The following is a 15,000-nucleotide window of genomic DNA, read 5'->3' on the forward strand; positions in this document are numbered from 1 at the left end:
GCTGATGAATCAGATTGGCAAGAACCTTCCAGTGCATGGCGCTGAAATAAAATGCAGAAATAATGCAAAATTATAATTGAAGAATGCAAATAGAGACAGAACCAAATATTAAAAAAGTAAAACATGCTTCTATTGAAGAATGTAAAGTTAAAGCTTAAGATGGCCTGTGAAGGGATAGTATTTTAAACAGCTGCAGGAGAAGTTGTAGTAGCAGTAGTAATAATAAAAGCAGAGGTAGTTTTTTCTCATAGTAGCAGCAGCAGTAGTAGTAGTAGTCAGAGTGATAGTTGTACTACAGTAACAAGCATGACTAAACTCGTTAGGATTGTTGTTAACCCAGAATGAGCAAGTCCAATTGAGAAAGACAGCTAGACTGGGTGGCATGTTCAACTACCGATTTAGAGACATCTCAGAATGGTAAAGGGTTGTGAGGATATTTGCTGACAGATGCAAACATACCTAGAATGGGATTCTCTAGCATGCAAATAACTCACAGAGTCTCCGTCACAGAATTCTTCCTTGGTGATAATACTTTCATTTGCTTTGACAGATTCTTCTTCAAAAAGTATGGTGTCTCCTGTTTTTGTAGACGTGTCCCCATCTTCAGAAGCAGCAGTGGTATTGTTTTCTGCCTGATCATCTTCGAGAGTCACAAACTTTACCCCGTCTACACATTCTTCATTATTAATCTGACCCTGTTCTCTAGAATCTTCCCCATCAGACAGATCCACGTCAGTATCCCCAGTTTCCTTTCCCTCAAACTTTGCTGCTACTTCCTCTTCATTTTCTGAAGACCCTACTTTGTCCGGTGTTTCCTTCTCGGAATCACTAGACTCTTTGGCTTTTTCATAATCTGAAGTTCTGCCAGTCTCTTCCTCTATCGTATTCTCACCCAGTACTCTATCTGGTGCTTCTTCTTCACTGTCTACCGAAGCTCTGTCAAATCTCTCTTCTCTAAGGTCTACCTCTCCTGTAGTGTCATTGACATCACTAAAAGACCCCTCTACAGTTCTATCATTAAAATTCTCACCAGACACTTCCATTTTGCAGTTATCTGCATCACTATCAGATTTATTGACTAAACACTCTTCTATAGAATTATTGTATCCCTCCACTGTATTCTCGTTTCCAGTTCTATCAATCTCCTCTACTATTTCGTCATTTGAAACATTACCAGACCTCTCCCCTATACTATCATCTATAGACCTATCAGACACCTCTACTACACTATCATCTTCGGCTCTATCAGATCCTACTACAGTTCTATCATGTAAGGCTCTATCAGATCCTTCTTCTACACAATCATCTTCACTTCTATCAGATCTATCATCGAAATGTTTGTTTTCAGTCAGGCTTCTGTTTACTGTCTCACATACTTCTGACTTCAAAATTGCCTCGTTTTCTCCCACTGGAAAACTTTTTTCTGCATCCTCTTCAAAATCCCCAGGCTTACTGCCATCTTCAGCTGTTTCTTTGCTATCTTCATCATTACTCATGATGGTTTCAGTATCAGCTAAGTTGACGTCTACTTCCTTCCCATCATTATTGTCGTCTAAATTAACATCCAGTTTTCTAACCGTCTCGGTGGCTTCAGATTGTTCGACAATTATTTGTTCTTCTTCAGCCTTATATCAACAAAAAGATTAAATATAAATGAGGGAATAAATAAAAATTATGTTAAAGTAAAATCTGATATTGGAATACAAAGAAAATATTAAATTCATAAAATATCAAAATTATAAATCTTTGGTAGGTTGTTATATATATATATATATATATATATTATATAATATATATATGTATAACAGCACAATAGTAACATACATGCAAAAAGAAGAACAATGTGTGTGCAAATATATATGTATGTAAGCGTGTATGTGTATATATATTTTGATATGTGTATGCATATACATGCGTCTGCATAAATGAATAAATATATACATACAACATAGGACATAACATGGACAGCAACGCAAACTGAAACACATATATAACAACACATTAAAACAGAATTACACCAACACACATACAAACAAATTTACAGTAAAACACACACAGACAGACAGACAGCACTACATCAACAAACATAAATACATATCACTTTTTTCTTTTTCTTTTTTCAGTTAACTCTGAAGCTAGATAAATGACACTGTCCATACCACATCCATGTGCGCTGACAGTAGCCTACCCCCATCACCTTACCCCGATCTCATCACATCAGCAGCTCCAGTATCCGTTAAGAAACTCATCCTTTCCATGACTACACGCATGTGCGCACACACACACACACACACACAGAGTTCTGCCATCTTCACCCCAGTTAATGGAAATGTCAGAAGAAAGCTGGGACTGAGAATGTAAAAATACAGCAATAACATTGTCATTTCTGGAATTTTCGCAAACAATCATGGACGGAATGGATAAATCATGTTCTGAATGTTATTGTACGAGGGGTCTTGATCCTTGAAGATATGAAAATAGATTTGGATGGGGGGGAAATGGAGAGCAGGAGAGTGGAAAGAAGATGACTCTATATTCAACTAAATAAATAAAACATTATACGTTGTTATAGTTTGAACTTCTGTATGAATTGTCTGTCTGAGGTTTTGTGAGTCAGAAAGGCAAAACTGACGAACTTACAAAGATATTAAAACACCCAGTGCAAGTTTCCTACAACAATAACAATCTTTTCTTTTGTATATCTTCTGCTTTATTAATGTGGAGATGTTTATGTTAGTGTTTGCTGAGAACTCTGAAAGAAATGCATCGGTCAATGATGCACTTAAATCACTTGGGTCGTCATCATCATCATCATTATTTTAATTATTTGTTCTCTATATTGGTGCGGGTTTGACTGATCTGCAGTACAATGTATTACAATTTATTCCAGTCATGAGGACAATAAACAGGATTGACTGCAGGGTAGTTAAAATATCTGTCTATCTATCTATCATCTAGCTGTCTGTGTCTATCTGTGTATGTGTGTGAAGGAGTAGGGATATGCTGAATGAAGAGCCATCGTTTCAGAGTGACCAATACACAACATACTCTGGGATGAAAAACAGATCTAATTCAAAACATGCTTCTGAAAGCTGAAGCTCAAGACAAAACCCAGAATGGATTTAATGTAAATGAGTTTTAAAGTCTTTGAAGAAGCCTTTTTTTTTTTTTTTTTTAGTTCTTATGAAATAGTTAAAAAGTAGATGGGGTACTCATCACTTTTTAAAGGCTCTTTTGGGCCAATGAACAGTGATGTGATTAATGTACAGTCTGAACATATGTAAGAAAAAGGCATGAGAGAAAAATCCAGGAGGTTGCAGTTGCAAGGAGAAAGGATTGGAACAAAATGTTTTAGTGTAGGGATCTGTAGGTGAGACAAGAGGACAAGAAGCATATCTATCAATCTATCTAAATATATATATATATATATAAATACATATATATAAAAGTAGAGAGAGCAAGAGAGATGAGAGTATTTTGTGGGCCAGGATGGAGAAGAAGTTGATAATATAGGAGTGGTAAAAGTGGTAGAAAGGGAGGGAGGAAAAGAGGCAGAAAAGGATGGGAGGGGGGAGAGGAAACGTTGTGCCTGTGAGCTAGTGATTGCAGCTTGATGCTGAGTGAATCTTTGTCAATCAATAATGGCTTTATTTAATCAGGAAATAATGGAAAAAACAAATTTCGTGGTAGTGAAGCAACAACAACAACAACAGCAGCAGCAGCAGCAGCAACAATATTAACAGCAATAGCCGCTACCATTGAATACTGTTTGTAAATAGAATCATAATTTTTCTGGAGCTTGACAATAGATTCCTAGATTTAGTGTTTGGACAAGAAGTTGCTTCAGGAAAGCAAACCATAAAGAAACTGTGTCAGAGAAGAAAAAAAAAGTCTGCAGTGAAGGAGATGAATGATGAGAATAACAACCCTATCACCACCACCACTATCACCACCACCACCACCACCACCATCATCAATAATGGGTGACAGTTGTTAGATGATAATGAATAAATTTGTTGAGAAAATCTCAGCAACTCTCCAGATTATATTCCTGCCATTCTCCCCATAGTTGCTGTTCAGTGATTTCAAATTCAGAAATAATAACTTTGGAACAGTTGTTTACCGATTACAGTTTCCGGCTCCTCCGTATCTTCTCTTCCACCACACCAAAACACGATAGAGAAAAGTAAATCAGTTGAAATAACATTCTCAATGTTCTTTTTTTTATTTCTTTTATCATGTTTTATTTTTGTGTTAATTTTTTTTTTTTTTTTCACTCCCTCTCTGGATTTTTCCTTATTTGAAGAATACAACTGAAAGCTTTATGGAACAAATTTGGATAGAATGGAACTATTATTTATTTTAGGTTCCGATTATTTCACCATTTGTGGAAAAAAAAAATGAAAAAGGGGAAAAAAGAAACAAAACCTTGATGGAAATTGATATATTTATGTGTGTGTATGTGAAAGGAAATTGTTAGATGTGGAAAAACTACAAATCTATCTATCTATATATATATACATACATACATACATGAGATCGAGAGAGAGGCACATATACACACGAAAACACAAACATGAGGAAAAGAGCAGGAGAAAGAGTATATTTGAGCATGGACCAGCTAAAGAAACTTTTCAAGAGAAAGAAGCTGTTCAAATTTTCAGCTTAAATTATATTGCAAATAAATACACAACACACAAACTTAAAATGTAATTTTCAAAATCTATAAATGATGAAAACAAATAATAATAGTAATAATAATGGTTTCAAATTTTTTCCCAAGGGCAGCCACTTTGGAGGGGAGAGGGATAAGTCAGTTACATCGACCCCCCAGTGTTTCACTGGTACTTAATTTATTGATCCTGAAAGGATGAAAGGCAAAGTCAACTTTAGCAAAATTTGAACTCAGAATGTATCAATGGGCAAAATATTGCTAAGCATTTCGCCCAGCATGCTAACGATTCTGTCAGATCACCACCTTAATAATAATAATAATAATCCTTTCTACTATAGGCACAAGGCTTGGAATTTGTGGGGAGGTGGATAGTCAATCACATCAACCTCAGTACTTGACTAGCACTTAATTTAATCGACACTAAAAGGATGAAAGGCAAAACTGACCTCAGCAGAATTTGAACTCAGAATGTAAAGACAGACAAAATGCCAGAAAGCATTTTGCCCAGTGTGCTAACCATTCTGCCAGCTCACCACCTTAATAATAATAACAATAATAATGATAATAATACTTTCTACACTCACGGAGTGGTTGGCATTTGGAAGGGCATCCAGCAATAGAAACATTGCCAGATCAGACTGGGCCTGGTGCAGCCTTCTGGCTTCCCAGACCCCAGTTGAACCGTCCAACCCATGCTAGTATGGAAAGCGGACGCTAAACGATGATGATGAATGGAAGCACAAGGCACCACATTTGGGGGAAGAGATTAAGCTGCTTACATTGGGCCCAGTGCTCAACTGATACTTATTCCATCAAATCCAGATGGATGAAATGCAAAGCCAACCTCACTGGAATTTGAAGGGTGGGGCTTAGTTAATGACATAGATTCCAGTAAGTTGGCTGCTACTCTTTTTTTTTTTTATCAATCCTGGAAGGATGAAAGGCAAAGTTGACCTTGGCAGAATTTGAACTCAGAATGTGAAGACAAATAAAATGCTGCTAAGTATTTTGCCTAGCAGGGTAATGATTCTGCCAGCTCAGCACCCCAGTTAATGGAAATATTGATAAGAGAAATATGGATATGAATGAGGAGCAGTATGATGATAATAATAATTTTGGCACAAGACTAGAAATTCTGAGGGGAGGGGGCCAGTCAGTTACATCCATGCTAGTACTTGACTAGTACTTTCTTTAATCAAAAAGATGTAAAGCAAAGTTGGTTTGTGTGATTTGAACTCGGAACACAAGTTGGAAGAAATACGGCAAAGCTGATTCGTCCGACGTACTAATGAGTCTGCCAGCCCACTTGACGATGAGTAAACAGAAGCATTAAAGATGTTCAGAACAAGCTTAATAAAATAAATAGATAATTAAGATTAAATTGATTCTTTAAGACAAAGTAAGTGGAAAGAGTTGTTGGAAGTATTGTAAACAACAATGCTGCAAGTAAGTCAAAAGTTTGTTTTGAAGATATTACTTAAGACTTGAGTATAGTAACAAGGAAGCAAAACTCAATGGTATGTTTAATAGGTGGGGTGGCTGGAGTGTGATAAAAGAACATGTTTTTATGGACAGCATATGTATATTTGTATTGAAGAAGTGGTGAGATGGCTAGTTAGAAAGAGATTCTACAAAGAAATGGTTAGTAGAATTATTAGAAGAATGATATATATGTCTATTGACTTCAATAACTAATAAACAGTGATAAAATAGAGTGATTCAGTAAGAATTCCCTTAAACATTAAAAATATATACAGAATTTTATTTTTTGGCGCCTTGTTGTACCAGGACTGAGATATCTGGTGCCTTGCTGTATGCAAAAAAAACCCATCCATCACAGCAGAAATGATACCAGTGCTGGTGCCATGTAAAAAGCACTTGCAATGGTGCTATGTTAAAAGCACTGGTACTGGTGCCACATAAAAAGCACCCAGTACATTCTGTGGAGTGGTTGGTGTTAAGAAGGGCATCCAGTCATAGAAACCATGCTAGAACAGACAATGGAGCTTGATGTGGCCCTTGGACTTGCCAGCTCCTGTCAAACCATTCAACCCATGCTGGCATGGAAGACTGATGTTCAATGATAATATATCACTGTACCAACCATACTGTTGGATGTTGTTATACACTACTGATCACAATGTACTTCCAATCCTTTCTTGATTTCACCATTCTTTTCCACTGTGGCCCAAATCACTAAACTAAATTGCCTTACCAATCATTGCAGAGGCCTTCCAGGGGGCCTTTTCCTATCTATTGGATACCATTTGGCAATAGTAACATGGGTCTGTTGTCAGTGAACCTTGCAGTAGAACTTCTACTCAGTTTTTGAATTATCTCACTTTGGATATGCTCTGTGTGTGTGTGTGTGTGTATAATTTTATATGTTTTAGAAAAATGCCATTATCTAAATGAGGGAATATTTACTGCTCCAAAAATGGCCCAATATAACAGTAATCTTGGGCGGTGGTGATCAAGGCAATTGGTGGTATGAATGGCAGAGCAAAAGACGACCTATCCTGGAATCTCGGAGTTGAGGCATTCAATAAAGGGGAGGACTGGGGCCTGAGGAATAATGAATTCAAAGAAGAGGCAGGTGATGGCTGTGGTGAAGAAGTCAGGTATGAAGAAGGGTGAGAGAAATGGCAAGACAAGATGTACATTAAGAAGCTTTTGAATTACCTTGTACCACTATATAATACAATATAGTAAATAATAATAATAAGTATTCAAGATGTGGGGCATGAAGGTGAAAACAATACCAATAATAATAGGAGTATTGGGTATGATAAAAAAAACATGAACAAAAATGTAGAAGCTACACCTGGATCCTCAACACTACATGCAATCTTTTAAAATAGCCTTGCTAGGAACAAGCCACATCCTACATAAAACACTATCAATTCAGTAAAACAAACAAAACCTAAACAAAACGATTCACAAACACAAGACACTCTATACAGCAAATATCCAATAAAATAAACAATCACCAGCAGGCTGGATACCCACTGCATTATACACACAATGCAAACATTAATACAACAAAAGACTGGGGTGGGGGACTGGTCAGTTACATTCACCCCAATGTTTCACTGGTACTCAATTTATCGACCCTGAAAGGATGAAAGGTAAAGTCGACCTCGGCAGAATAATAATAATAATAATAATAATAATAAATAATAATAATAATGGATTCAAATTTTGGAACAAGGCCAGCAATTTCAGGGGAGAGAATAAGTCGATTACATCGATTCCAGTGTTCAACTGGTACTTATTTTATCAACCCTGAAAGGATGAAAGGCAAAGTTGCCCTCAGTGAAATTTGAACTCAGAATGTGAAGGCAGAAATGCTGCTAAGCATTATGCTCAGCGTTCTAACGATTCTGCCTGCTTGAATAATAATAATATATAGAGATAGTTCCTCATTTATGTTACATGGTTATTGCACACTGAGTTGGCTTTGTAGAATAAAAACATCTTAATAGCAAAATAAATAAATAAAAAGAGATTGAGACTGAGAAGCAAGAGAACAATAATTAAAATGATTTAAAATGAAAATAATTAGGAATGGAGTTCTGGTCCCCTCAGTCCACAAATGAAAAAAAAAAAAAAAGGAAAATGAAATGGTATATTTTTAAGTCAGAAAATATTTAGAAGTTTCACAGTGCCAATAAATACAATTGTCTTTTTGTTTTTTTTTGTGTTTTTGGTTTTGTTTTTTACATGAGTAAATCTAACTTTCAGTATAAAACTTTGAGAATAATATACAAGCAAATGAAAACAAAAAAATAAAAAACAACAAATATTTCCATTTCATCTCTAATGGAAACATTTTTGCTCAAAATAATAAGAATAATAAAGAAAAATAATAACAGACTTCTAACAGCAAATTGTAAAAAGAAATAGAGAATCTTGAAAATGTTTAAAATTAAGTATAAAAATAAAAAGAAAAGAAAAGAAAAGAAAAAAAAAACAAAGAAAAATTTAAATGAAGAAATCTAAAAAAAAGAAAAAAAAACAAAAAAAGTAGATATGTTAAAGAGATACAGAAAGAAAAAGAAAATATAAAAATGGTAAAATGGTGCCTAATTTTAGAGAGAAATCACTTTGAAACTTATAATATTAGAAGATCATTTCAGAAACTATTCTGAGTCAGATTCCTATCTAAAAAACATTGCAAAAGTGTAAAGTGGAAATCAGTGTTTACAATCCTGGCTAAACTTAGCTAAAAAGTACGATGTTGCTGGAATCTCGCAGGAAATGGCAAGAAATAAAATTGGAACACAGATTTGAGGAAAGGGGTGTAGGGAAGTGGGGAGGGAGGTGTCAAGGAAAGAATGAATAAATGAAAATTTTCTGCAAAACAACATAAAGAAATAAATAAAAAAAAATTTGAAATTTTAAGACGAAAAGAAAAAAAAAATACGGGAAGAAGCTAGATTAAACATAAAAAAATACATAAATAAAAATTTCCTCAAATAACATGGTAAGGTGTGTGTGGAGGTGGGGGGTGGGATTTGAAAATAACTGAAGTATTGATTTGTTTAGAAGTTGATATTTTTAAGACAGGATATCATGAATGACTTAGAATAAAAAGTATATTGGAATAATAATGATTTCTTACAAAGACACAACATCTCAAATTTAGAGAAAGTACGGGTTAGTTAATACTATAGACACCGGTACTTAACTAGTACTTCAGTTTATCAGCACTGAAAGGATGAGAGGCAAAATTGACTTTGGCAAGATTTGAATTCAGAGCGTAAAGAGCTATGCTCTTTACGCTCTGAATAAAGTTCTAGTTAGAGTAAATACTACAAGGTATTTTGTTCAACATTCTAACTACTCTACCAATCCACTAATTTAATAATGATAATAATAGTAAATACCCTGATGCAGTACCAGGCAGTGGCTCTCATGGCTTCTGATCTTAATTGATTTGAAGTGTTATCATGTACATTGTTTTGTCTTAGTATAAAAGGTGGGCTGCAGCAAATATTCTGCTCAATACCACAGACTTGCTTATTAGTTATTTGACCATAACCAGTTGAGCATTCCCTTAGTAGCTGACGATACATGCATCTCTGATCATGAGCAGAAGTAGTGGAGGAACATCACAGCCGTACGTTGAAAGGAATTCTTTGAGGTTTGAATATTTCACCTCTGGAAACATGGGTGTTTTGTTCAACATCCTCAAACAACCCTTATTCAGGGACCTTTTGAGTGGGATGGGGTACTCAACCTGACGGAAATTCTAACTGGGCCCTACCTGCAAGGGCATGTGCTGTTTATCTTGATATGGAGATCACCATGTTGCACACATATGGTTGTGATGCATGTACCCTTATCAGACAAGTAGTCATGATGGGTATACTCGGCTTCGTATATTTTACCCCAGTATCACTTTGATGGCATGCACTGCTCTCTCAATAATAATAATCATCATCATTTAATGTCTGCTTTCAATGCTGGCATGGGTTGGATGAATCGACAGCAGCTAGCAAGCCAGAGGTCTACACTGGGTTTCAATTGTCTGTTTCTACAGTTGGATGCCTTTCCTAAAACCAACCACTTTTTATTGTGCTTTTTATGTGGCACTAGTACAGGTGCATTCTATGTGGAACAAGCACAACAACGTTTTCAAATTTTGGCACAAGGCCAGCACGTTCAGAGGAGTGGGTAAGTTCATTACATCAACCCCAGTGCTCAACTAGTACACTTTTTATCAACTCATAAATGATGAAGAGCAAGGTCAACTCTGGAGGCATTTGAATTCAGAACATGAAGTTGGATGAAATACTGCCAAACATTTTGCCAGTGTGCTAATGATTCTGCCAGTTGCCACCTTAACAATAACAATAATGGTTTCAAATTTTGGCACAAGGCCAGTAATTTTTAGGAGAGAGGGCAAGTTGATTACATCAATACCAGCTTAATTGGTACTTTGTTTTATCAACCCTGGAGTGATGAAAGACAAAGCTGACGCTAGTGGAATTGAAACTCAGAAAAAATGCTGCTAAACATTACTTTGGCATGCTAACAATCCTGTCAGCTTGTTGCCTTTATAAAAATAATAATAATAATAATAATCTCAGTAAAAAGAGGTTAAAAGAACTTCCAAATGAAAAGAACAGGAAATGTACATAGCACACATATGGCATACAGACAGAGGAAATATTTCCTGCAAATTATAAGAGTGTTGAGAGTAGTTCAAGTCTGGCACCACATTAAAAGATTGAAGAACCGGCAGATCAATCTCTGTAAGGAATGTTTACAAGACAGTAATTTCAATCAATGCCTATGTTCAGTGAATTGGATTATGAATATAAATATAAAAAGAAAAGGCTTATAACTAACAGTCGTGCTCCTTCTTAGAGACAGAAAATGGTTTTGGTACAAAATAAGAGAGTTTGTGAAGATTAACCAAGATGGTTTGGCTAAAAAAGAGAATGAAAAGTTTAACCAAGATGACATTGTTAAATAAAGAGTATGAACTGTTTAAACAAGATAGGTTTGGTTAAAAAAAAAAAAAAAGAGAATCAAGAGTATATTGTACTAAAAGAGGACTGCTTTGATAAAGAAAAGTTTGAATGATAATAACATCAACTTCCAGTACTTGACTGTTACTTTTGAACCCAGAACACAAAGACAGACCAAATGCTGCAAAGTATTTTCCCCTTGGTGTGCTAACAATTCTGCCAGCTCACCGTCTTAATAATAACAACAACAATAATAATGTGTGTGTTGATAAAATAACCAAAGCATCAAAGTAACCAAAACAATGCAGTTACCAAGTAACAGAGACAAAAGCAGAAAAGTTGTAAGTAACTATGAATGATATGAAGAATGAAGAAACAAAGATAAACATTTCGCTGTGTTAGTAAACTAAGACTGTGGTCCTATGTCCTCCTACGGTGGGGCGAGGCTGGTCAAAAGATTAAATCAGTAAATGACCTAGAAACATGTAAATCACAGAATTTGGAATTGGATAAATTCAGTTTAAGAAACATGCAGATAAAATAATACAATCTATGTTTACCTTTATCTCCTCTGTTTCTTTATCATCAGATTTTTCCTGTTTTAGTGAAGAGACATAATTACAAAGGAATTAGTGGGGGGTATAAACTACAGTATTGGTTGAGCATTGTTTCAGCTATAGTTCAGGCTACAGTACTCATTCTGTGAAGTTTGGTATATTTCTGGTCTTGGACAGTACTGGCTCCAGTTAATAACTGTAATCTGGGGTGGTCTGAAGTTGTGCAGACTTGACATGGTAACGTCGGATATGTCAAGTATTACCTGTTTGTCTGCCCACCACTTGTCCATCAATCTACCAATCTAACTATTGATCTATCAGTCTTTCTATTGTGGAAACTTTGTAGAGTTTTTGCCACTTATCTAAAAACAAAAATTCACCTATTTTTTTAACACACTAGGTTAGGAAAAGGTAGGTTTTGATAGATGATCATCATAATTGGTACATTATTAATAATCTGAATCAGTTTGAGAATAAAAGCAGAAACAATATATTTAAATCTATAGTATGAAGGAGTAAAGATATTTTGGACATGATCATTGTTTGATGAAGAATATCACCCAAACAGTCTATGCTTTATATTTCAGCACACTAACATATACAGCTTCTGTTTATATGAATTAATAAATCACAGAGGTCTATGTTTCTCTAAGAAGTAAACTGTTGAACAACTTTTTATCTCTGACTCTGGGGTCATCCTCAACTAAACATGCTCAACACTAGCAACAAGATGAAACAAATACATGAACAAATCAATAAAAACATGTTAGGAGGTGGTAGCACTTTTCTATAGATACAGCACAAAGAATTCTGTAACTCTACATTGTTAAATATATTAGAACTAAGATGGCTGTGATCTGGATATTGACTTCAAGATTTTGAGGTCAAAGTGTTTAATACGTTCACTTCTAGCTACATGATCTTGTAAAAATGAAGAATCAAACAATAAAATCCTGACCATCACCAGGCTGTGAGATGGAAGATCTGCTGGAAAAAACCACAAGAGTTGGAATGTAATATCTTGACTATCACAAGGTCAAGACATTTAGTCAAGATACATATCTATGATTGTCAGCTTTTGATCATGAAACTTAAGTTAGAAGTAAACTATGTGACAACAGGATAAATTTTTTCTCAAAAATTCTGAATGTCAAACTAGGGAGTTCAGCTATCAATGATAGTCATCACAATATACTACTAAGAAAGAACACTTGAAGATGATACCAAAAAACACAGATCTAAATAAGAAGCAGAAGTACTTTACAATTTAGGTTAATAAAACTGCACATGCAGTTTATTTCCTCACAACCTTTCTTCTTTTAATCTAAATACCCCTGACATTTAGCTGCCATCCACACCATCTAAATTTGCAGCTGAATCGGGATCAATTCAAACTGACACACTGAATCTACCACACTGAGCCCTATATTTCAGTTTAGAAAGGCATAGAAAGACTATTGATACAGACACTTTTTCAAGAACTTAAATAGTGAAAAAATATCTTATGGGCAGAATTTAAGCTCTATTTGAGCAGGTGTGTTTGTGCCAATAGCCCAGTAAGTATGAGCTTAAATGTAGCCATAGACAGGATATTATGGCTCCAATGTTTCAGAGTATAACAGAACTAACTCTACATAAGTTCAATCTAGATTAAAATTAATCAGTTCTGCTTGATGTATCTCTTAGGCAAATCTTATCACTTTACTTGTCTCATTAAAGCATTTTCTTCAAGTGGCCACAACTGAGACACATTTCACAATACCATTCCCAGAATCTCTGTTTCCCATTAGCTTCAGTAGATCTTTAATTTCATGTTGTATCTCTGCCAATAACATCAATGTGATTGAGTGATCTCCATTATCAATTAAGATGTAGAAGTATCCCAAATAATAACATCTAATATGACTGGGTGTTCAGCATGATAGCAGTGGCCAGCAAAGCCTAACCAGCATTAAACATCTATGGCAGAAATGGTGGAATCTCATTTTTGGTCTTATGCTCATGTTATAAGATATCTTGGGTCCTTGAGCAAAACTAGGTGTTTATACAAGAAAGGTAGTCTTTCTGTAGATATTAGATATTAAGTATCACTAACACTGTAAATTAAGTAGAAGAAAAGTACCACCAGCTCCAACAATACAAATATTACATATAAATTTGAAGATCTGTTTAACCATTAAAACAACAGACGTAAGAAGATACAAAGGCCATCTGTAAAATAAAGATATTATAATGGAAGACAGCAATAGCAATGAGAGGAGGAGGAGGAGAAAACAAGAGAGACTGAATCAGAAAGATTCTGAGAGAAAGAGACAGAGAATAAGGGAGAAAAATATGGAGAGAATGAGTGGGAAAGAAACAAAAAGAATGTAAGAGTCAGAAAGAATTTGATAAAAAATACAGTGAGAGAGAGAGAGAGAGAGATGGAGAAAATGTGAGAGAAAGAAAAGATACTGAAATAGAAGGAAGAGAATAGGAAAAATGTGGTCAAAAGAAAGAATAAAGAATGAGCCAGAAAGATAGACAGAAACAGAGAGGGAAACAATCAATGAAAAAGAAAGAAAAGGGGAAGTGGAGAAGGAGAGTGGGAGTATACAGAAGACAAAAGTGGTTATGACAGATGACACAACAAGCCAACACATGTTTAGTAAAGAGGATGAGACTACAGTCAAGTCTACCTTGCTGAGGTTATAGATTATCTTCATATAGACAAGCTATGAAGGATTAGTTCACCTTACTGGGATACATGCCCATACACCTTTTAGCATCTCTAAACACAATAGGGGTCTGTCATAAGCAAAAATGGCAGAAAAGTCTTTATTAAACAGGACACATCACTGTTCATTTGAGGTACAGCAAAGGAAAAGAGTTACTAGAGAAGTCATTTCTCAGAACACTTGTCAGAGTATTCAATAGATTATATTACATTTAAACTAAAATGATTATGCAATGACAAATGACTGCCAGCTAGTTTAGTTTAGTCTGTACTAATTTCTGTGTTCTGTACACCAGAGCTTCAGCTACACAGGAAGATAGATATAACTGAGGAATTGGAAAGATGGCATGACTTTACAGAAGCATTCATCATCTAAAGAACAAAATCTATAATTGCATCTTGCAACTGACTAATACCATAGAATTTGTTTACAGTTGTAGTGAAAACTATGGTCACAGTTGTAGAAAAGAGGTGATACAGAGGTTTTTACCCTATCTTAGTAGTAGAGAGAATAGGAGATTCCTTTGTCTAGTAGTAGCGAGATGAGTTACCCTCACTTAATGGTAAAAAGAA

At 35.2% G+C, this 15,000-nt stretch overlaps 1 protein-coding gene across 8 annotated transcripts in view; it reads right to left on the minus strand.

The window, feature by feature from the left end:
• The window catches only part of LOC115219728 (glutamic acid-rich protein), a 144,539-nt gene that overhangs the window by 18,465 nt on the left and 111,074 nt on the right, over positions 1-15,000 (minus strand). For all 8 annotated transcript variants that reach the window (XM_036509733.1, XM_036509732.1, XM_036509729.1 and 5 more), the window contains 2 exons: positions 11,715-11,750; positions 495-1,625 (listed from right to left, as the gene is read on the minus strand). In XM_036509733.1, the coding sequence (XP_036365626.1) occupies positions 495-1,625; positions 11,715-11,750 (1,167 nt within the window). The remainder of the gene's footprint in view (positions 1-494; positions 1,626-11,714; positions 11,751-15,000) is intronic.

This window comes from Octopus sinensis, linkage group LG15 (genome assembly GCF_006345805.1).
Source record: "Octopus sinensis linkage group LG15, ASM634580v1, whole genome shotgun sequence".
Taxonomy (NCBI): Eukaryota; Metazoa; Mollusca; class Cephalopoda; order Octopoda; family Octopodidae; genus Octopus; species Octopus sinensis.